General features: G+C 34.2%; 1 protein-coding gene across 1 annotated transcript in view; it reads left to right on the forward strand.

Moving 5' to 3' along the window:
• Nucleotides 1–23,123, forward strand: part of LOC150101724 (transmembrane protein 62-like) — a 365,932-nt gene that overhangs the window by 265,806 nt on the left and 77,003 nt on the right. Inside the window, exons 12-13 of the mRNA XM_090399895.1 lie at nt 1,179–1,286; nt 11,385–11,466. Coding sequence (XP_090256021.1) covers nt 1,179–1,286; nt 11,385–11,466 — 190 coding nt within the window. The remainder of the gene's footprint in view (nt 1–1,178; nt 1,287–11,384; nt 11,467–23,123) is intronic.

Genomic DNA, 23,123 nt, shown 5'->3' on the forward strand with positions numbered 1-23,123 from the left:
GTAAATGGACTGCAAATTCATGTTCATAGTTTTGTTGATGTTAGCACACTCCATTCGTTATACTCATATGACAAGCCTTGCTGTGCTCAAATATCTCAAACTTCAAGGTCATCTTGAAGCTTGAGATATTTGAGGTACTTATTACAGATACTGTAATAAGTACTCTGAACACTCATCTCTGCAGTATCCTTGATATCAAGATGATATTTCTCTTCTGAAAGTTACTTTGTTTATAAACCCCAAATCTGACCATCCTTGGAATACTGCTTTCATGCTTAGAGTGGTGCTTAGGTATGCCTCCCTAAAAGTTCTTGATGCTATTCAGAAAAGGGCAGTTCAGTGGATTAATGACAGTTCTTTTATAGATGCTCTTCAACCACTTTACCATAGAGAATCAGTTTCTGTTCTACAGATATTTCCATGGCCATTATTCAACAGAACTAGCATCCGTTATGCCTCCCATTTCTGTCAGAACTACTGAAACTGGAGCAACAGCTTCTCAGCATTCCTTTACAGTCAAACTGCATACTCACTGAATCTATTACTCTCAGTTACCTTTCATTCCTTCCACCTGAATTCTGTTGAACTGTGAAGCATTTCCAAAGGATTGTGATCTCCAACAGTTCAATAAGAATATCAACAGATTATGCTATTCCTGATCCTTGCCCACACACACACACACATCGCATTTGCTTACTGTATGGTCTTCTGCCTTTTGTGTGGAAGAAATAAAGATCCATTTAGGAAAAATCCAAATGAAACTTGAACATTGAGCTGACACTTGTTATATTGCTGACTATCTACTAGTATTGTTTTGAAAAACTTTTACTGCTAATAGTGTATACTGTAAATAGTAGTATGTTACCATAAAACAACTGCAAAACTATTCTTAGATTTAAAATTGAACTTGCACCAAAAACTTGACATTCCTCCACAAAAGAATATTACACCTATCCTTTAACAGTACACATTAAAGTTCATTACATGTTTATTTTCCATCTTAAATTTATTTCTTGTAACTAGTAATTAATAATTACTATTGAAAATAGCACCTAATTCTTTAGTATACGATATACAGCAAATTATTGTTCAACTAATTATTTATACAAATTACAGCAGTTAATTATAGGTATTTCTGTAATTTTTATCATTATATGCTTATTAATGTTCACTTGCAGGATGAAAAAGGCAATGAATTGACAATCAACCACCAATTTTCTCTAGATGGGACCAGGCCAACATTTCCTTTAGGTGCTAGATTAGCCTTAATGGGACATATTTCTGTAGTGAGTATTTTTATTTATTTTTAGAATTGCAAAAAGTTATGTCAATTCCATAATTGAATAAAACTTTTTTTTTACCATATTTAAATATAAACTGTTTTTGATTTGTCAGTTAAAACATGCTTCATCCTAGTATCAGTATAAATTTATAATTTGATATAAAATTTAAGTCATTGGTTATACTAAAAAAAATTAAAAAAGATGTCAGCCTCTTTTTAAATAATCCTCAGTTCTCTATTTTAAGATATTGGGAATGCCTGCTGTTGAGATCTGTTGAGATTTCTCATCAGCAGGCTGATGGTCTTCAGCCTGCTGCTGTAAAACATAATAAAACACAATACTAATGGTTGACTTCATGACTTATTTTTCACGGTATTAACAACACCACAAACACTTTTATCAACAAAGATGTTTTATTAACGCTGATATTTTGCTGATTTTCAACTCAGCATCATCAGAGCACAACACACATGTAAATGCGACAGTGAGTGAGTGAAACAATATAATTGCAAAAGACAAAAGATCTAAAGTCCTGTTTTTGGCGCCCTCTAACGGAGAAAAAAAAAAAAAAAAACAGCAGTTATCCAGGAGTTTTTCTTAGGATAACCGTCTCCCAAATTTTTGGCAAATTAATGCAACCATATTTGTTAAGGTTGGGAGAATTCTTCAAAGCCATTGCTGACTCAAAAAATAATCTTTCAGATCTATAACGACTCCTAAATAGCACATTCGTTTTCCTCCATCTAATCCTGTGTGAAGGAGTGTCCAAAGCGTGGTCTGCCAGTCCCGACTTGCCATAGTAATAGTAGCGAATGTATCTTTCGTGTTCTTCCAGGCGGATGTTCACTGATCTTCCTGTTTGCCCATAACAGTCACAGTCACATGGAACTTCATACACTCCTGGGTGTGCTAAAGGGTGAAGTTTATCTTTTGGCGAGTGGATCAGAGTTGCCAGCTTGACATGAGGTTTGAAGGTGGTGCGAAGGCCATGTTTCAACAATACTTTGGCTATCTTTTCCGATGTACCTCTGATATAGGGAATAGAAATGGTTATACTTTAAATGGTTACCATTTAAATATTAGCGTTAATAAAACATCTTTGTTGATAAAAAGTGTTTGTGGTGTTGTTAATACCGTGAAAAATAAGTCATGAATAACCATCAACACCTAAGCTTATCTGTTAGACTAATGGTTGACTGTTTATATTTTGGTTGTATGCCACTGAAAACTGATAGATATAATGATTTTTCCTTAGTAACTGACAATCTCAGTGCAGGCAGTTGTTTTAATAATAAGAAATAATCTCTTTAAAGCTGTCTTTTTTTTTTAATAATAATTAATAATTATATGCACATTAGTTGGAAATCTATAGCACATTAAATACTGTGGTAGTGTAACAATCAAATAAATCAGAAATACTTTTCTTAGCATAGAATATATTCTTAATTATGTCTTTTCTGCTGTCCAAAATAATTTTAATTTAGCTTACAGTTTTTGATTATAACTGATATCCACTAACATTTGTTCTAAACCTGTAATAATAACACAAAAAATGGAGTTTATTGGGTGATGGAGCTACTCTACTCTCCAACCAAGGACTAAATTAAATCTAATATAAAATTTTTAATAAAAAAAAAGTAATTAAAAAAAAAACACATCCAGCTGTGTATTTAAGCTAAAGATATTCTGAGTCAAAGTTGATTGAGCTGAAACGTATAATAAGAGAAAGGTGTTGAGAATGAAGCACAGTTATGTGAACTTAAATGTGTATATTCAATAGTCGAAAATGAAAAATTAATCAGTAAACAAGGAAGATGAACTTTACTATATATGGACTATAGATTTTGAAAGCTTTAAGAATTAAAATTATGAAAAACTAAAAATTAAGGAACAAAAACTAAAGTATATACATAACCAGTAACATGGTGTGCTGGCCATTTCATGGAAAACTTATCAGATAATAAACGATACAAAACTGAACTCAGTTTTGCACAGATAATAAACAATGCATAAACATAAACTTTTCCCTTAAGCTCTCTCTCTCAGAGAGATGAACAGTTACTGCACTTGGAGATAATACTGGAAGGAAAAGATAAATGTTCCAAGAGTGATGTGAATTATCTGATATTTTGGTTAGAGTAGGAACAATAAAGACATTGGCTATAGGAAATGTTTTAGCATCTCTTCTTACTTGGTCTGGAATTGGGAAAAAAAGCCATTCAATGTTGTGGACAATAAAGTTATCAAAGAAGATATTTTTGCTGTTCATATAGTTGAACTCAGGAAACAGAATTAGGCATAGAAAGTCCAAGAAGTCAGTTATTTTCAGACTCTAAGAAGCAGAGGTAGCAAATAAATGACAACAATAATAATAATAATAATACAAGGAAATATCGAACCAATGACTTGGCACAATGGAACACATAAATGCCACCATTCAAGGTTTGATGGATGGAAAACATCTCATGCTCATAGTTCAAGCAGTTCTTTACAGTGTTTTTTTTTTTTTATAACGAAACCTGTGGTGAATTCATCACTAAAAAACACACGTACTAACCACAGTAATGACTATTTAATTCATAAATATTTCATCCCAAGTATCTTGGAACATCATCAGTATAGTAGTTCAAACAATACTAGGAATAAATTACCATACAGTTAGGGTGCATGATTACAATGGAATCTCAATATATGTGTGCAGTAACGTGTTATAGAAGTAAATTAAATATAACTGGGGAAAAGGAAAAAAAAAAAAAAAAATATATATATATATATATATATATATATATATATACACAGGGTGTTCGGGATAAATTTGACATATTTATAATTAATTATATTTTTCCGTAAGTTACATGTATTAACACACACTTCTCTTCATTTAAAAGTTTGGACCCTTCTTCATTCATATACAAGATGTCAGAAAGGATGGATAGCTGGAACCCACCTGAATCATGGAAGAGAATAACTTGTATCATGATGATTCGTGCCCGCCATCAAAATAAGGATATTACGACTGCTGCCCAATGCTCCCTGAATACAGTAAAAACAATCAGGCATGAACTAGAGACTTGCAATGGTGACTACGAGGATGTAGCAAGAAGAAAGATCCCTAGCAGACGATCTGATTGCGTTCGTACAGCAGAATTCCTCGCAAATCTGCAGGAACAGGTGTTGAAGAACCCTGGCATTGGAATTCGGGCTTTGTTCGTGGAGTTGCTAACTGTAGTCAAGCCCTGGATAACAAGGGTAGCCAATGGTAGGCCGTATGTATGGCAGCAGGATTCGGCCCCTTGCCACACCTCTGGGAAAAGTCAAAAATGGTTGTCTGAAAATTTCTACGACTTCACCAGTCCAAATGTTTGGCCTCCAAACTCCCCAGACCTTAACCCCATGGATTATTTTGTATGGGGCGCAGTTGAAAAAGACACCAATCGCACTTCCAGTAATACAAAAGCCCAGTTAATGGATAAAATGAAAACAGTTTTTGCGGCCCTTCCCAGGGAGACTGTAGCATCAGCTTGTTCGAGGTTCCGAAGCAGAATTGAAGCTGTGATCGATGCTAATGGTGGTTATTTTGAGTAAATCTTGTTGATAGTATTGTAATTAACTCTGCCTGTAATGTTTCTTTGTCAATTCATTAAATTTAATAGATACAAAGAAGATTTTCTTTTTCCTTACGAAACTGTCAAATTTATCCCGAACACCCTGTATATAAAGATTATTTTACGCAATTTTGTATGACTATTTCCCATACTTTAGGAATAGTAAGAACATCATTCTTACTATTCAGATGTTGAGGCACTCTAAAACCTAATCCTGATTAGTCACTTTGTTTGGCTGCCCTGCCTACCATGTGCTCAACCATTTCTTCCGCTCCCTCTGTATATTTCCTCCATGCTCTCTTTCCCCTCCCTGACATAGCGCATCTTAGTGCCACAAAGTTTTGCGAGACCTATAAAACAAATGAAATCACCATTATGTGAATAAAATCCTTTAAAAATTTTATAAATGAAACTATGATAGTTTTATTTTCATTTTCAATTTTACTTCATAGCCACATGTACATACCCAAAGAGCCTCATGTGGCTCATGAGCCGCAGTTTGCTGACCCTTGGGCTAGAACATAGAAAACTTCAACTGCATTCTTAATGCAGAATTTATAGAATAAGTAAAATATTTCAGCTATTTAGGCACAATTTTTAGTGAAGATGATAAATTATGAAAATACCAGTATACAAACTCTCAGATACATAAATTCAAACCGATTTGAACTTATGTATCTGAGAATTTAGAAATAAAGCAATATCAAAGACCACAGAAATGTTCTGAGAAAAATTAGGCCAGTGAATGAATAGTTCACTGACCTAATGACACATCTTTTGAGAGGCATTATAGGACATTGGTTGATGTTTTTTTTGTTTTTTTTTCATTATGTTGAAGGTGAAAAGCAATCCAGCCTGGTTGACTTAGTTAATAGCATACCCACTCTTCAACCAGCGGGTTGTGGGTTTGAATCCCACTTTGAGCATGAATATTTGTAAATGCTTGCTGTAGAGAAGCATGATAGCTCTTTGAGTTTTATAGGGCTTGTCTTGATTGTAAAAATAAATAAATCTTTGAAATCCATGGACAAGAGGTGTATCTGTGGAAGTGAAGTTTGTGTGTGTGGCTAAGAAAAGGATGAGAGTGAGAGAGAGTTACTATCTGCCTTGATGAATATAAAAACTACATCCATAATCATCTATATGGTAAGTCAGAGCTGGCAGATCATTCTCTGAACATTTCCTCAAACAGGATTAAATGGAAGAAGACTATTTTGAGAATCACGATCAGCTATGAAACACTCCGCCAACACTTCACCAAATATGACTACATTAATTAGCCAAAGATCTGGGAGAGAATCATTCTAAGACCGCATTTACCTTGACTTTTCTGAATTAACTTCATTTTTATCTAGCCCTTAGAGGACACCTTGCTAGGACATTGGTTCCTTTCAATTACAGTTTGAATTGTATCTACAACTGTTATCTAATTCAGTGTTATGTGTCTACCACATGTGTAATTTTGTACTGTGAGGATGCTGGTTGGAAATCCAGCAAATTATTAGCAAGTTCTATAAATTAATTTACTCCAGTGTTTATACCATGAAGCACTATTACGATGAACACTTCCTTTTGAACATGTTCTCAGTATGTTGTTACTGTGTGTTATGAGAAGTGTCACAACCAGTTTTGACCTTTATTGAGGTCTCAGTGGTAGATTGATGAAGATACTGAGAGAAAAATTCAGTGCAGAAGTCATATTTTCCATATACAAGTAGCATATATTACCTGATTAAAATACTCTTGATCAGAGAATGGCAAGTTTTTTTGTTTTTTTTAACTTTGTTGGAAGATAACTTATTCTTGACAAGAAGACTTGCTATAACTCTCTGATACAGAATATTTTAATAATGGAACACACCATTTTGTTACTTATATGACTTCTGCATTAATTTAACTCTCTACCTTCACAAGTCTAGCTTCCACTGATTAAACTTCAAAGTTGAAACTTGTCTGTGTAATGACTTCACATAATGCATGGCAGTACTGAAAGGAAGTGTGCTGTGCATTATGACATGCAGCAGTTTGATGTGAAGTCATCTGTCCCTATATACAAGAAACCTAGTTGGGATGTTACTTCATGTGTAATCGTTTGTTTGTTTTGATGCAACTCTCATATGAATATTATAATATAGTGGTGCACCATTTTCCTATATATATTGAAATATGACTTCTATCATTAATTTTGATCTCAGTATCTCCACATTTCTAGCTCCCATTGATAAGACCTCGGTAAAGGTTTTTCGTCCTTCAGAACAGCAAACTAGCCCCATGAATACTTACAACATGCGGAAGAGATGGGGTCCTCACCACATGTCGTATGCCTTAGTTAACCATAAGTCACATCATCATAGTCAACCTGCTGGATAGGAGTTGGCAGCACATGAAAGGTTGAAATTAGTCTGGTTAGGTGTATATTACCATGAAACGGGTGTTCAGCCCATCGATCTCGATCGACCGGTCGATTGCACGATTTTTGGTCGATCTCTTGTGTATTCCTCCTTACATACAAATTTAATTAAAACTGAAAACATAATATTTGATTTATCATTATTTTGTGTTATTTTTAATTCGCTTTAAGTGTATTGCTATTGTTTATTTATTTTTCGTTAAAATTGTCAATCAGTAATTTTCTTATAAGTCCGGGTAAATGAATTAATTTGGATCAGTGGAAGTCAAACAGCGAGCTGAGTGAATAAGATTATAAGCAAAGTGTAAAAACTCGATTGTAGCTTAAATATTAAATATTCCAAAGCACATTACATCGATTTTTTACTTAGGTTAAGTCCCATGTGAATATTGTAAAAAAATAAACTTTGTTTGTCTCGGTATAGTTTGTATTTGATGTTTTTGTAAATAACTCTTTTGAAGTTAACTGTATATACTACTTTAATAAGAATATGTTAGAGTGTTAAAAACAAAGGCAATGTTTTTGTCGCCGAAGCTGTACATGGCGGCATTAGAAAGATTGTTATTGAAACTTGTATGTATGAGAAAGGCTTGCAGGCTCTAAGTGGAAACATCTCCGAAGTCAGTCAGTCAGAAAGAGTTCAAACAACTTTCCGATGGCCGGCAACTTACAATCAAAAGAAAGCGGAGGAGAACAAAAGGTGTGTCGAACTTGAAACTTAAGATGAAAGACTCATATCGATTCTTTGGGGGTTGCCAAACTTCATGCGAGGTCTCAGAGGAGGCCTAATAAAAAGGGACTGAAGCAAGCAGAAGGGGTCTCGGTTCCAGAATTGCTGTCAGAGAGGAGGCCGCCTGGTCCAGAGTTGCCGTCAGAGAGACTGCCCGGATCCACGTTGCTTGAGAGAGGAGTTCCCACTTCCAGAAAGGAGCTTCTCGGTTCGAGACATCGCTAGAGAGAGAGAGAGAGAGAGACTACTTCTAGGCTGTAGACAAGGTTTCAAATTGCCGAAAGGAAGAGTTCCAATTGCCGGAGAAAAGTTTCCAGGCCAGGTTAATGTCAGACATTCACCAGTATGTTGCGTTTTCATTACAATTTGATTAATCAAATGACTTCACTGATATTGCTCAGTTAATGGTATTTATTTGCATGGTATTTCAAGATTATTCAAGTAAAGAAGAAGTTTTGAAAATTATACCATTATTGGGAAGGACTAGGGGAGAAGACATTTTTTCGGCATTTGATGAATTTGTGAAACAACACAAACTTCCACTTTTTAAACTTGTGTCTATTACTACTGATGGTGCTCCTGCAATGATAGATAATTATCTGTCATTTATTATAATAAATCAGGCTTCATTTTATTATGTAAAAACTATGACAAATATCCAGATTTTTTAATGTACCACTGTATTATTCACCAACAAGTACTGTGCAGTAAAAGATTAAACACAAAAGATGTTTTGGATATTACATTTAAAATGGTAAATTCTGTTCGAGGAAAAGCCCTGCAATGGCGATTATTTAAATTACAGGCAGATGATGATAGGGAACTTCTGTTGTACAATAATGTTTGCTGGCTCAGCAGAAGTCAATTTTTAGAAAGATTTCTTCTTGTATTAATTAACAATATAAAAAACTTTCTTGATGAAAAAGGAGATATTTATCCAGAATTGAGTGATAAAAGATGGTTATTACACTTATCATTTTTAGTAGATTTCTGTACGAAATTAAGCAATTTAAATTTAGATTTACAAAGTAGAGATAAAAATTTAATTTACATGTTAAGTTCAATAAAAACTTTCCAATAATACTAATACTTACTTTTATTAAAGAAAAATATAAATGACCATGAATTTAGACATCTCCCATATTTATTAAAATTTTTTGAACAAAATCAAGAAATGCTTCGCTGTGATTTAAAAGAATTTATTCGTGAAATAGAATTTCACGAATTTGACTTGAGGAAGAAATAAATTCAAGATTTAAAGACTTTAATAAAACTGAAATGATTGTATCCTTTATCAATAATCCATTTCAAGAAAACTTGAACATCACAGAAATTTCAAATAAAATTAGTGAGCTGTTTGATATAAACCAAGCTGAAGTAGAACTTGAGATAATAAACATTCAGAATAGTTTACATTTAAAATCAATAAACAATGAAGTCATTTGGAAGTATGCACGTGAAAAATTCTGTCCTGTTTCGGATCGACATACTTATCAGAATCTGCTTTTTCAAATATGACCATCATAAAAAATCAATTAAGAAACCAAATTACAGATGATGGTTTGGATGATTGTCTGCGATTGTCCACTTCTTCTTATCAACTTGACTATGAAAATATTGTGAGGTCCAAACAATGTCAAATTTCACATTAATGTTTTTTTTTTTTTTTTAATCAACCAGCATTTCCTGTAACTTGTGAGTTTGTAATCAATCTGATGTTTTTTCTAACTTTGGTTTTTCAAAATAGAGAAATAAATATTTTATTCCAATATATATATATATATATACAGGGTGTTCGGGATAAATTTGACATATTTATAATTAATTATATTTTTCCGTAAGTTACATGTATTAACACACACTTCTCTTCATTTAAAAGTTTGGACCCTTCTTCATTCATATACAAGATGTCAGAAAGGATGGATAGCTGGAACCCACCTGAATCATGGAAGAGAATAACTTGTATCATGATGATTCGTGCCCGCCATCAAAATAAGGATATTACGACTGCTGCCCAATGCTCCCTGAATACAGTAAAAACAATCAGGCATGAACTAGAGACTTGCAATGGTGACTACGAGGGTGTAGCAAGAAGAAAGATCCCTAGCAGACGATCTGATTGCGTTCGTACAGCAGAATTCTTCGCAAATCTGCAGGATCAGGTGTTGAAGAACCCTGGCATTGGAATTCGGGCTTTGTTCGTGGAGTTGCTAACTGTAGTCAAGCCCTGGATAACAAGGGTAGCCAATGGTAGGCCGTATGTATGGCAGCAGGATTCGGCCCCTTGCCACACCTCTGGGAAAAGTCAAAAATGGTTGTCTGAAAATTTCTACGACTTCACCAGTCCAAATGTTTGGCCTCCAAACTCCCCAGACCTTAACCCCATGGATTATTTTGTATGGGGCGCAGTTGAAAAAGACACCAATCGCACTTCCAGTAATACAAAAGCCCAGTTAATGGATAAAATTAAAACAGTTTTTGCGGCCCTTCCCAGGGAGACTGTAGCATCAGCTTGTTCGAGGTTCCGAAGCAGAATTGAAGCTGTGATCGATGCTAATGGTGGTTATTTTGATTAAATCTTGTTGATAGTATTGTAATTAACTCTGCCTGTAATGTTTTTTTGTCAATTCATTAAATTTAATAGATACAAAGAAGATTTTCTTTTTCCTTACGAAACTGTCAAATTTATCTCGAACACCCTGTATATATTTTTTCTTGTATTAAAATAATTAAAAGTGATAAATAAATTTTTAAATGCACAAATAAAGTTTTTAGTTGTGTATTTTTATTTTTTTTTGTTGTTTAATTTTAGCGTAATCAGATATGAGATTGGGGGGACGTGATCTATATAAGAGAGTAAATCACCGAATAACTTGTATATAAGAGAGTAGATCGGCGAATAACTTTTTATAGAAAAGTAGCTCGCGTAGTAAAAAAAAGGTTGAACACACTGATAAAACGTGGTATATGCTTATCTGGATGAAAATGCTGTTCATCTCTAGATACAATGTGATTTAATGTGAAATCATCTGCTTCCATTTATAACTAGTCTAGTTGTAAAGTTTCTTCAAATACAAACTTAGTTTGCATTTCTGTAAAGAAATATTTTTGTTACAAGTGTAATTGACTTAATGGTAATCATTGCTCAACTAGTGTAGAAAAACTATTTTTAGTTAACTAAACATTGTTTCTTCCTTCATTGAGAGGATCTGTAGAATATGGCATCTGTTAATTCTGTGTATATATATTGTACTAGAAACCAATGGTGCAAGGGACTTTTTAGGTTATTTATTGTATATATTTTAAAAAAACAAAATCACTTTGTTAGTATTTTTTTTTATTTTTTTTATTTTTAGGGACAAGCAGTATTTGGTGTCACCCTTTTGATTGCAGTACTTCCTTTGTGTCTTCTCAGGTCATTGCATTGTATGGGCAAAGGTATGTATTCAAATCAAAATGAAACAACCTGCTGCACAGTTACATTATGCATGCAAGATGCTTCCATTTCTTTGGCATTCTTTTTTAATTTCTACTGTCTTTTCTGCTTTGAATGCACAAGATTGGTAGAAGGGATCAAATAAATCAAAAGTTTAATCTGACAGCCTACCAATTCTTGGTAGAAGGAATCAGAGGTAGGAAGAAATATCCATATTGAGAAGGTGAAAAATATATGCACAAGATGATTTAGCTATATAAAGAGTCATCTTGATAGATATTTAGAGAATAAATAGAAAAACAGTGAGTGGCATGTGGTATAGGGAAAATGCTAAAAAAGACCGAACAAGATGGTAGAAAAAAGATATGAGTAAATCTAACTTGAAAGACCAAGATTTTCTTGAAATTGCCATTATATGAAATGTGCTATCATTGTCTAGTGTGTGCATGTCATATGGTCAATCAGTGTTACCGTCTGCTTTTTTGTTTTAATAATATGGTGTAGTAGTGCCCAAGGAGAGGGAGAGACTGATTCAAGTAGTACAATGTGTCAAGTCTAATGCTGTGTGCAGGTAGTGTCATGTCTGATTTTAGCAGTATTTGTCATCGTGAAAAGTCAGTTAGCTTGAGAAAATATGCAGTAGTGAAGTAATATATTTATGGAGTTTGAAATTCATATTTAATGCACTAGAAGTAATCAGAATGGAAGCTATTCAGTAATCCTAACCAACTGTATGATAATGATCTTCTGCAAGAGTGGTCGACATTTTGCATGTTGAAGTTATGTGCAATTTCCAGAAAATGTACATTTTCAAATTTCATTTATCCTGCGTTAACCATTGTATCCATTAGACCAGTGTTTCTAAAACTTCAGATATCCGTGTACCCCTTCTTAAAATTTCATTATTGCGAAGTACTCCGTTATCAAAATAATAATAAATAAATAAATAACTATATTTCATTGTAAATGCCTATTTTATTTGAATTTAGATGTGCATGTAAACAAAAAATGTGATTTATTTTTAATATAAAAAAATTTATAAAGATACTATAAATTTTTACTTAATTTAAATAATTTATCATCAGTGAGAGAAGTGAAATTGCATATGGTGGATAAAATTTCATCAATTTGGCTCTAGTTAATTTCAATCTCAGATGCTGTTCAACATCAATAATTCGGTTCCTCTTCTTTGTCTTAATATCTTCAAGGGCAGAAAATCCAGTGGAAATGGAAAAATGAACCTTAGAGCCTTATCTGGCTCTAAGGTTCTCATTGTGTTTATTTTTTAAGAAACCATCAGAAGCTAGTTCTAAGTTTATTTTGAAAAAATTCGACAGGTTTGTCATTGTATTCATTATGTTTCGATTCAGAATGGTGATTTAAATTAGATGGTTTCGTGCTTTCATTTTTTAAAGTTTCACCACAAATTACACAATGGAATAGGTTCCTCTTCATTTCCAGTCCATGAAAATTCTCATTTCAAGTAATTCATATTGCACTTATGAAGTTTTATCATCTTCTTCCTAGTTGGTTCTTTAGAAATGTCAGACAACACACCCAGGGAACCTTGGTTTATATGATAGATGGTTTTCCAGATAATTTTTCATTTAATTTTATTTCATTATCTTTGTATATATTCTATCGATATGCTACAAGTAAAAGAAAGAATGAATATGAAAGAATAACTCTTCTAAATGCAAATGAATAAAAATAAATGAAAAATAAATTTTTCATTTATTTTTATTTCATTGTCTTTGTAGCATTCTATCGATATGCTACAAGTAAAAGAAAGAATGAATATGAAAGAATAACTCTTCTAAATGCAGATGGTGTGAGCAGGGCTGGCAGAAGCGGGCATGCAGTGCATGTGGGCGCCGCTACAAAGGGGGTGCCGGGGCATGGGTCATAAGTTGATTTTTAAGAAACAAAATTTTTATCATAAAAACAAAAAATTCTTAGAATGATCATTATTAAAATAAATAAGGCTGGATACACCGAATAAAAATTTTTAAAAAATTGTATATTGCCGGCTGTTTACAATTTTGCAGCGAGAGCAGGCTAAATGCTTGCCTCCAGAATCTAAAGTGAAACGTGAACGGTTTTTATGCGCAGATACGAATTTTCATACAAAACATTTGTTGCTACGTAACCAGTCATATGGTACTGTAAAAACTCGATTGTAGCTTAAATATTCCAAAGCACATTACATTCGATTGTTTATTTAGGTTAAGTCCCATGTGAATATTGTAAAAATGAACTTTGTTTGTCTCTGTATAGTTTGTTTTAGATGTTACTGTAAATAACACTCCGGAAGTTAACTGTATATACTGCTTTAATAAGAATATGTTAGTGTTAAAAACAAAGGCAATGTTTATATCGCCGAAGCTGCATGTAATAGATCTACATGGCGGCATTAGAAAGATTATTAAAATTTGTTTGTATGAGAAAGGCTTGCAGGCTCTAAGTGTAAACATCTGCTAAGTCAGTCAGAAAGGTTCAAACAACTTTCCGATGGCCGGCAACTTACAATTAAAAGAAAGCGGAGGAGAACAAAAGGCGTGCCGAACTTGAAACTTAAGATGAAAGAATCATGCTGATTCTTTGGGGTTGCCAAACTTCATGCAAGGTCTCAGAAGAGGTATAATAAAAAGAGACTGAAGCAAACAGAAGGGGCTGCACGAATCCAGAGATTGCTGCAGAAGTAGAGGGGGCCCCGGTTCCAGAGACGTCCACAGAGAGACAGGAGAGGCTTTCCGGTTCCAGATGCTGTCAAAGAGGAAGCAGCTCTGTTCCAGACATTGCTAAAGCTGCCCGGTCCCAGATGTTGCCGAAGAGAGACAGAGCTGCTCGGTTCCAGACATTGTCAGAGAACATCTCAGATGCAGACATTGGTTGAGAGAGGAGTTTTCCACTTCCAGAAAGGAGCTTCTCGGTTCGAGACGTCGCTAGAGAGAAACGACTTCTAGGCCACAGACAGGACTTTCAAATTGCCGAAAGGAGAAGTCCCAAACTCCATAGAAGAGAAAAAGTTTCCAGTCTAGAGGGATCCTGATTGACAGTTGACAACAGTTTCATTTTTCTTGGAGGCGGCATTTTCAATTTCTTAGAGGCGGCAATTCAAGCTACTTGAGACGGCAGTCGTCCAGGCATTTTCGGCATGCCCAAGTAGAGGAGAAAAGGTGAGACAAATTTCCCGAAGTACCTTCGCTGGTAAGTTTTTCTTTTCGACGTGGAAGAATAACATTTTTCCGGAACTGTACGAGTCCCGCTACATTCCCAATTGATGTAGCCGAAGCCAAAATTCCAGATGACGATCTGAGATGAAAGAATTGCCATAGAACTTTTAGTGAAAGACTTGACTAATTGTGAGATACAGAGCCTTTGTAAGTTCAAAACTTTTGTATAATTCCTCTTATATTTGTATTAGAAAGACTTTTCAGATATATGTTTAATAAGGTTAAGAAGCGTCCTTAAGAGAATCAATTGCCAGGTTAGAAGTTGATATCAAATTTGTAAGGATAACTTAACAGAGAGATTTAGGTAACCTCTTTGCGAGTGAGCTTGGAGTTTAATAAGTAAAATTTGTAAACCGAGAGGAGATAACGTTTTGTATTAAAGTATTTTAAATTTGAAGAAAAAAGGTTCTAAATTTTGCTAGAGTTTTTATAGAAGGATAGAAAAAGCAGTCTCCCCTAATGTTTAAATTTGTGTACATTTCATAGTAATGTAAATAAATGTTATTTAACTTTCTTGTAAACATAGCATGTAATAATATAAACAAGAGAGATTCTGAGAGAGAGAAAGCGCGCACAGCTACATTAGAATAACGGAGAATAAAGTATAAAGTAAAAAAAAAAGACATCACAAGTAATTAATAGAAATTACAAGTATACAAAGTTAAAATAATAATAAAATTTTACGATGTGACAGCAATGACAGGAGAGCAACAGTAGATTTATGACAGTACGCATCTCATTAGGCTACTGACAGTAGCGCAGTGCGGACTATTGTTTCGTCTCTGTGTCGTGTTGTGTAATAATTTCTTGTGGGTATAAAATAGAAATGGAATCAAAATTTAAAAAAAAAGTTATCTGGTGCACAAAATTGTAAGTGTCATGCTGCGAAAGAAGCAGATATTAAGAAACAAACTGGGGCTCTTAATAAATTTGTTAAAATATTAAAATATTCTGATGCATATTGTAACCAACTTGATACATCAGAAATCAGTTGACGAACCATGCACATCATCCAGTTTGAATGAAAGTACTACTACAACTGCTGAACAAGATAACAAGACACAGGATTTAAGTGAAAAACAGGAGAAGATTTAGTTGTAGTTGACCACGAAACTAACACATTGTTAGTCTCTGTAAATTTAGAAGATCCAGGTGAATGGGGAAATATTGATGAAAAATTACGAGTTGTTTTAATTGAAATGGGGCCTGTTAAAAAGAAAAATATAATATATCGAAGAGATACATGTGGTCGTAAATTTGGTGACACGTATTATAATAGAAAAATGGAAAACGGGAGCTCTTGCCAAGAACATGGCTCATTTATTCTGAAATTTTAAATTCTGTTTTTTGCTTTTGTTGCAAACCTTTCACACCTACTGAATCAAGTAGTCTTGTAGAAGGTTATAACGATTAGAGAAATGTAAGTACAACTTTGCATAGACGTGAGACTAGTTTAACTCACATGAAAAATTTCTTAAAATGGAAGGAACTTGATAAAAATCTAAAAAACAAAACTACTATTGATTGCCAGACTCAAAGCATGTATGAAATGGAAAAGAAACATTGGATGAGTGTTTTAGAATGATTGATTGAAATTATAAAATTCCTTGGTAGCAAAAATTTAGCTTTTCGTGGATCATCTGATAAATTATATGAAAGGAATAATGGCAATTTTTTAAAATTAGTCGAACTGTTTGCGAAGTTGATCCCATTATGGAAAATCATGTTAAAAGGGCCCTACAAGAAAACAATAGAGTACACTATTTGAGTAAAGACAGTCAAAATGAAATATTGGAAACTTTAAGTAATGCAATCAGGGATACAATTTTATTATCAATTCGAAAATCTAAATATTATTCCATAATTTTAGACTGCACACCTGATGCAAGTAAAACAGAACAAATGACCATTATTATTCGCTTTGTTTCATGTGACATGGAATTGTTAAGATCAGGGAAAACTTTTTAGGTTTTACAGATATATCAGATTCCACAGGACATGGTTTATGTGCAACAATAGTGGAACAACTGGAAAAATGGGATATTCCCATTGAAGACATGCGAGGTCAAGGGTATGACAATGGGGCAAATACGAAAGGGAAAAATTATGAAAAATTTTCTTTTGAACAAAAATCCTTGAGCTGTTTACATGCCATGTGCTGCTCATACTCTAAATTCAATCATTAACGATGCAGCCAAAGTGAATGCAGATACAATTAGTTTCTTTGCAATTATTCAAGAAATGTATAATTTCTTTTCATTCTCTTACAAACGTTTGGCAATCCTTTTAAAGTTCGTAAAAAATTTAACATTGAAACAGCCATCAGAAACGCGATGGGAAAGTAAAATTAATGCAATCCGCACTCTACGATATCAGTTAGATATCGTAGAGTGCGATATCTAACTGATAGATTTTTTGGAAACTCAGCATGAAGCATAAACATTATGTGCTAAAATGAAGGACTACAAATTTATTTGTTCTCTTATAATTTGGCATGATTTACTTAACAGAATAAAGCCTGTGAGTAAAATGCTTCAAGACAAAAATATGAATTACATTTGCTTTAGAATCTATCGAAAACGTAAAAATATTCTTACAAGAGTATCGATCAGATACAAATTTTAAAGAAGTTCTAAAAATGGCAAAAGAACTGAGTGAAGAGGTGGATGGAGAACAAGAATTTAAAACTGGTACGGAAGTTCGACGATGAAAGAAGACACGACAATTTGACTACGAGCATCATGACGAAACGCCACAATCGCAGAAGATAAATTTAGAGTGAGTGTGTTTTATACACTTCTAGACGTTGCAATGTGTTCGTTAATAGAACGTTTTGAACAAGTAAAAACATATTATGATCATTTCAATTTATTGTATAGATTACTACAAATTAATAACGAAGGTTTACGAAAAAATTGTGATGATTTAGAGATATATTTATGTAATTTAATTTATTTTCTATTATTCTGTAAAGATTTTATTTTTTGAATACTTATATTAATATTAATAAAATATTCTAATTATTATTTCTGAATTCTTTTCTTATTTTTTTATCTATCTTGAGTTTCTTTTATTTTCCTAAAAGATAGTTCCACTTATAAAAATTATTAACAAATTTTTACAACTTACTAAGAATTTAGTTCAAATAAATTTTAAGTTTAATTAAAATTCATTTTAATTTTGTTACTGATTCGGGTCAGTGAGAAGGCTATAATCCCTGTATCATTATATTCAATGATTAAAGTGAAGTGGCTTTATCAAAATTTGCTTTAACTTTTGAGAATAACTTTTGAGAATTTTTTGAACATTCGGGTTTTTAATGATTATCCTGCCTAGTCAACACCCCCGGTTCGTTACATTTAGCAAACCAACGTGTGGCTATTCTGTCAAAATTTATTTAAGAAATTTCAAATAATTTAAATTTTTATTATTGTAATACGCCTGGATCGTTACACGGGCGCTTAGATAGACATTGCATGTGGGCAGCAAAGACCCTAGCGCCGGCTCTGGGTGTGAGGGTTACAGATGCAGAAGAGGTTGTTCAACTAATGAGTGCCCATTTTGTTAAAAGCTGTCAACCTGGTACAACATTGAGCTCACTACTACCTCTTCACTGGATGAAGAAACTCCGGTGTATCAGGTATTAGTGTTGTTGCACAAACTGAATAAGAATTCAGCAATAGCGACTGATGGGTTATCAGCACGTGTACTAAAAGAATGTTCAGCTGAACTGGCTATTCCTTTGACGAAGCTATATAATTTGAGTCTGAGAACAGTAAAGATTCCATAGGAGTGGAAAGAATGTATAGTAATCTCATTGCACAAGGGTAGTGCAAAATCCGATGTGTCCATCGACAAATCAATATCTCAGGAGTGGTTCGCGAAGATTTTGGAAAAATTGGTTAGGGCTCCCATTCAGAAATGGGTTGACAGTGAATCTCTACTTTGCAATTAGCAACATGGGTTTACTAAGATAAGGTCATATTTTAGCAACTTGCTCACATTCTATAACAATGTTACCATTGAACTAGATGAGGGGAATAGATCCATGATACTGTTGGATTTTGGTAAGGCTTTTGACAGAATACAGCATGGTAGACTGTTGCATAAATTGGAGAATATGGGTTTGGGTTATAGAATGTTAGCATGGATAAGATGGTGACTAATGACAGATATCAAAAAGTGGCATGTGGGGGATGAGAGTCTGCAAGATTTAAGGTAACCAGTGGTATACCACAAGGATCGGTGCTTGGCCCACTGATATTTAATCTGTACATTGATGATATTGGGAAGAATTTGACAAGTGACATACAGCTTTTTGCTAATGATGCAAAGATAGGTAGGATAATCAGGAATGCTGCTGATATGCAGTACTTGTAGAATATTTGAATAGGCTGGAATTGTGGGCATGGGAAAATGGATGTCAGTAAATGTCAAGTTATTCAATTTGGCATGATTAGATATCCAATGTTGTATTATATTGGTGGGATTATGCTTGAAGAAACTGATGAGGCTAAGGATCTTGGAGTGTTAGCAGATAGGAAGTTGAAGTTCAGGGGGTCATGTAGCAAAGATTGTGAATACAGCTGAAAGGATAATTCCAATGCTGAAATGAATCTTCACATGTAAAGATAAGGATGTCATTTTGTCTCTTTACAAGGCCTTGATAAGACCTATCTTGAACTATTGTGTGCAGTTCTGGCCACCTGGTTTCTGTTGTGATTCGGATATACTGGATAGAGTGCAAAGGAGAGTGTTAAAAATGATATCAGGATTGTGGATTACTGATTATGAAGATAGATTGAGAATTTGTAGACTGCAGACACTAGCAAACAGGAGAAAGAATGGTCATATGATTGAGACGTACAAACTTCTTAAAGGGAATATTTCAATTTATGGAGGGTGGGGAAAGAACAAGAGGGCATCCTTGGAATTTGGGAATGAATGCCACCAAAAAGGAGTTGAGGGCTAGATTTTTCTCTCATAAGTGGTGCATGATTGGAATGTATTTCCAATAGCTGCTGTGAGTGCAAGTAGTATGAATGAATTCAAGAATAAGTATGATAGCTGGTGCGTTTAGTATGTGGCCACCCTCAATGAGTCCCTGACTCCCTGCAGGTCTCTCTTAATAATAATAATATTCAATATTGCTTCAAATAAGGTATATTTATTCCTTTTGATATAACAAACAATACAATCCTTTTTACTTTATAAAGTGCATTTTCATCATCAAATTCTTGATATATACCCCTCGAGCGGGTGTACAGGATATGATAGTACTACATGAAAAATTTACATCATTACCAACTTCCTATCTACAATTTTCCTCCAAATCAGTCTGTTACTTGTCAAGACTCCAACATTATCAGATCTTATATTTCTATCGTCTAAGGCACTTTTTACTGTATGAATTCATCTATATCTTGGTCTTCCTCTGGATCTTTTTCCTGCCAGCTTGGCAGAGAACACTTGTTTTGCTAATCTTTCCTCGCCCATTCTATTTAAGTGACCATACCACCTGAGATTAGCTCTGCTAACAGATTTCTGGTTGCTGACAATGTCAAGTTCTTTCCTAATATCCTCGTTTTTAATATGATATTGCCATTGATGCCGTCTGTTCATGCCCCTAATCTTTCTCAGAACTCATGTCTGCAGTCTCTAGTCTTTTGTCAAGTGTTTTACATCAGACTCAGCTCTCAAAATTGGCTTGAATACTTTCTTGTAAACAGCTAATTTAGTGTTTTGGCTAATTTCTCTCTTATTCCATATGAAATATAAATTTATTCAGTTGACTTCCTACTATATACCAGTTTTGTTGATTCTGTTGTCTATTTCCACATTTAATTTACCATCTTCACTAAAAAAATCGTGCCTAAATAGCTGAAATGTTTTACTTGTTCTATAGGTTCTCCTTCACAATGCAGTTGATATTTTAAATGATTCTGCCTATTTTCATTGTCCTTGTCTTTTTAATGCTGACCTTCATACCATATCTATTACAACAGTTATTCAATTTAGTCAGGGAATTTTGCAGACTTGTAGCAGATTTATTTTGAAGTACAGAAATACCTCGATTATCGCGGTTTATAATTTGATACCAAAATTCTAATTATTGCCCTCCAAATTCGAATTATAGCGGCTGCGAGATGTAGCCCACTACATATGCAACCAGTTTGAGTTGCCACTCTCCAGGTATCACTCTCTTGTAGCACTTCGTTTTTATCTGACAGCACCTGCTCACCAGTAACTGTCCGCCTTTGCCTGAAGTACATGTGGATATTTATTTCTCTTCTTATTTACCCCTACAATGAATGCTAAAAGAAACAAGGATGATATCAAGTCTACAGCTATCAAGAAGGAACGTGGAGTGATCAGCTTAGAAGATAAGTTGCATATGATAAATAAGTATAATGCAGGCATAACCAAAGCCAAAATTGCAAGAGAGTACAGTCTAAATGAATCAACTTTTCCCATATTTTAACCACGCTGCAAACTATAAGCTAGGACAGAGTGCATCGACCTCGTCTTGGTCCCAAACTACAAGAAACAGAAGCCATTGTTAAATTGTGAGTGAATACAATTCACTAAGGAATGTTTCATTCATAATTTGACAAGTTAAAACCCTTGAGAAAGATAGCTTGTATTTTAGTATAAGTTGTATATAGCCTAACAAATATTGGCTACCGTAATTAGTGTAAAACTTGTGAATATTCCCATGTAAAATACCTACTAAATTGTATGTTAGACAATGAATTTGTTATATACATATTTTGTGTTAGAATTGATATAAAGAATTACTGTGTAAATTGCATATAACCAACTGAGATTATATGGTCAAAGTATATGGGCAAGACACCAGATTAGTAAGTTGCCTCAAGCGGTCACGTGCGCATATGGCATGTGGCGACCTAAGTTTTCAGGGAAGACTCTGCAAAAAGGCAAGACCCACGAGTGTGAAGGAATAACGTGTCTGGTGAAAATTTAGCGTTACAAGGAGTACCGGTAGGGGGTTGATATAAAATGGCTGGAAACCCCCCCCGCCGCCGTCCTCCCTAAGGGGGCTTTTTGTCTGGAGTCTCTCTTCTCTCTCAGTGGCAGAAGTCGGAGGTGTCTGGTCATGATTAGAGGGATCACGGATTCCAAGCCCTACGATGAACAAATAGAGGATTCTCAAAGCAACGGGCATCTCCCGGAAAAGGTAGTGGCCAGGTAGCGTGCTTTATGGATGCAGAATCGCCTCATGCTAAGAATATTTTAGGCATAGATGATCGGTATGCAGACTCCATGGGGACCAACCTATGCTGACAGGAATTTTAGCCTAAACATGGAGGGGAAAAAATGTTTGGAAGGAAAGGAATCCAAGAATCGAAAGGACAAGCATGAAGAATCCTCAGGTTCAGTATAGTAAACCTTTAATCAAGTAATGTGTGAGAGGAAGGTAATTGTAACTTAAGAATCATAGACCTTCATAAAGTTTTGAGACTCTATCTAAAATTAAGACAGAACTGTGATATTTTAATCGTAGTGGATGAGCAATATTTGCTATTTATTATAATTGTACTTGTGTTGATTGCTAGCTATGATTAAAAGCTATAGAGATGTCTAATCCGCACAGCTTTATTAATACCTAAAAGTCATTATTGGTTTTATAATCTAAGAATGTGAGCTTTGAATTTTTGAACATAATGTTTTTGTTGTATTAATTACTGTGTGATGTATATTGATTAATTTTACTTTGTAATCTAGTAGTACAGTGATAATTGAAAGTTCTTTATTCTGTATGATGATCATTATGGTAAATAAACCTTTTGCTCTTATTAATTTGGTTTCCTATGGCAAAGAATCCAATGCACCACTCATAAATTATTCGAATCTAGGCTGAAGATAATTGTTAATTAAGACCACGACTGCAAACAAGGCTGATTGTAGAAGGTATGATAACACTGGCCAACAAAAAAAAATATTTTTTTCTGCTGATTATGATCTGACACTTGTTTTTTTACTAATTTTGGTGTGCTGATTTCAAATATCAAACCCATTTTTGTCTATCACATCAGGTTTTTCCTTTATGGCATTTTTGTTTTGCTCATTTGTAAGTTTTTGATAGTTTTAAGGAGGCAGTACTATTTAGAGGATTAAAAAAATCGATTTTTTAATATTATTTTCTGAAAGTATGTACTTTTAAAAATCTGTTCCTAACTTTTTATCAAGAAATTCGAAAAATTCCCGAAGATATAGCCTATTATTCAAAGCGGTGCGCAGATCAGAATCGGAGCACTCACCACTCTCGCTTGTCATTAAACGAATAAATGCATAAGAACCTGCAATGGCACGTACTGGCGCTTTGATTGCGAGAGAGGCCGATAACCGACCTAATACATTTAGGTGATGAAAAGTAGGCGATGACAACTGCCTAAAACAAA

This window comes from Typopeltis vanoorti, chromosome 11 (genome assembly GCF_054136105.1).
Source record: "Typopeltis vanoorti isolate ZY-2024b chromosome 11, IOZ_Tvanoo_1.0, whole genome shotgun sequence".
Lineage (NCBI taxonomy): Eukaryota > Metazoa > Arthropoda > Arachnida > Uropygi > Thelyphonidae > Typopeltis > Typopeltis vanoorti.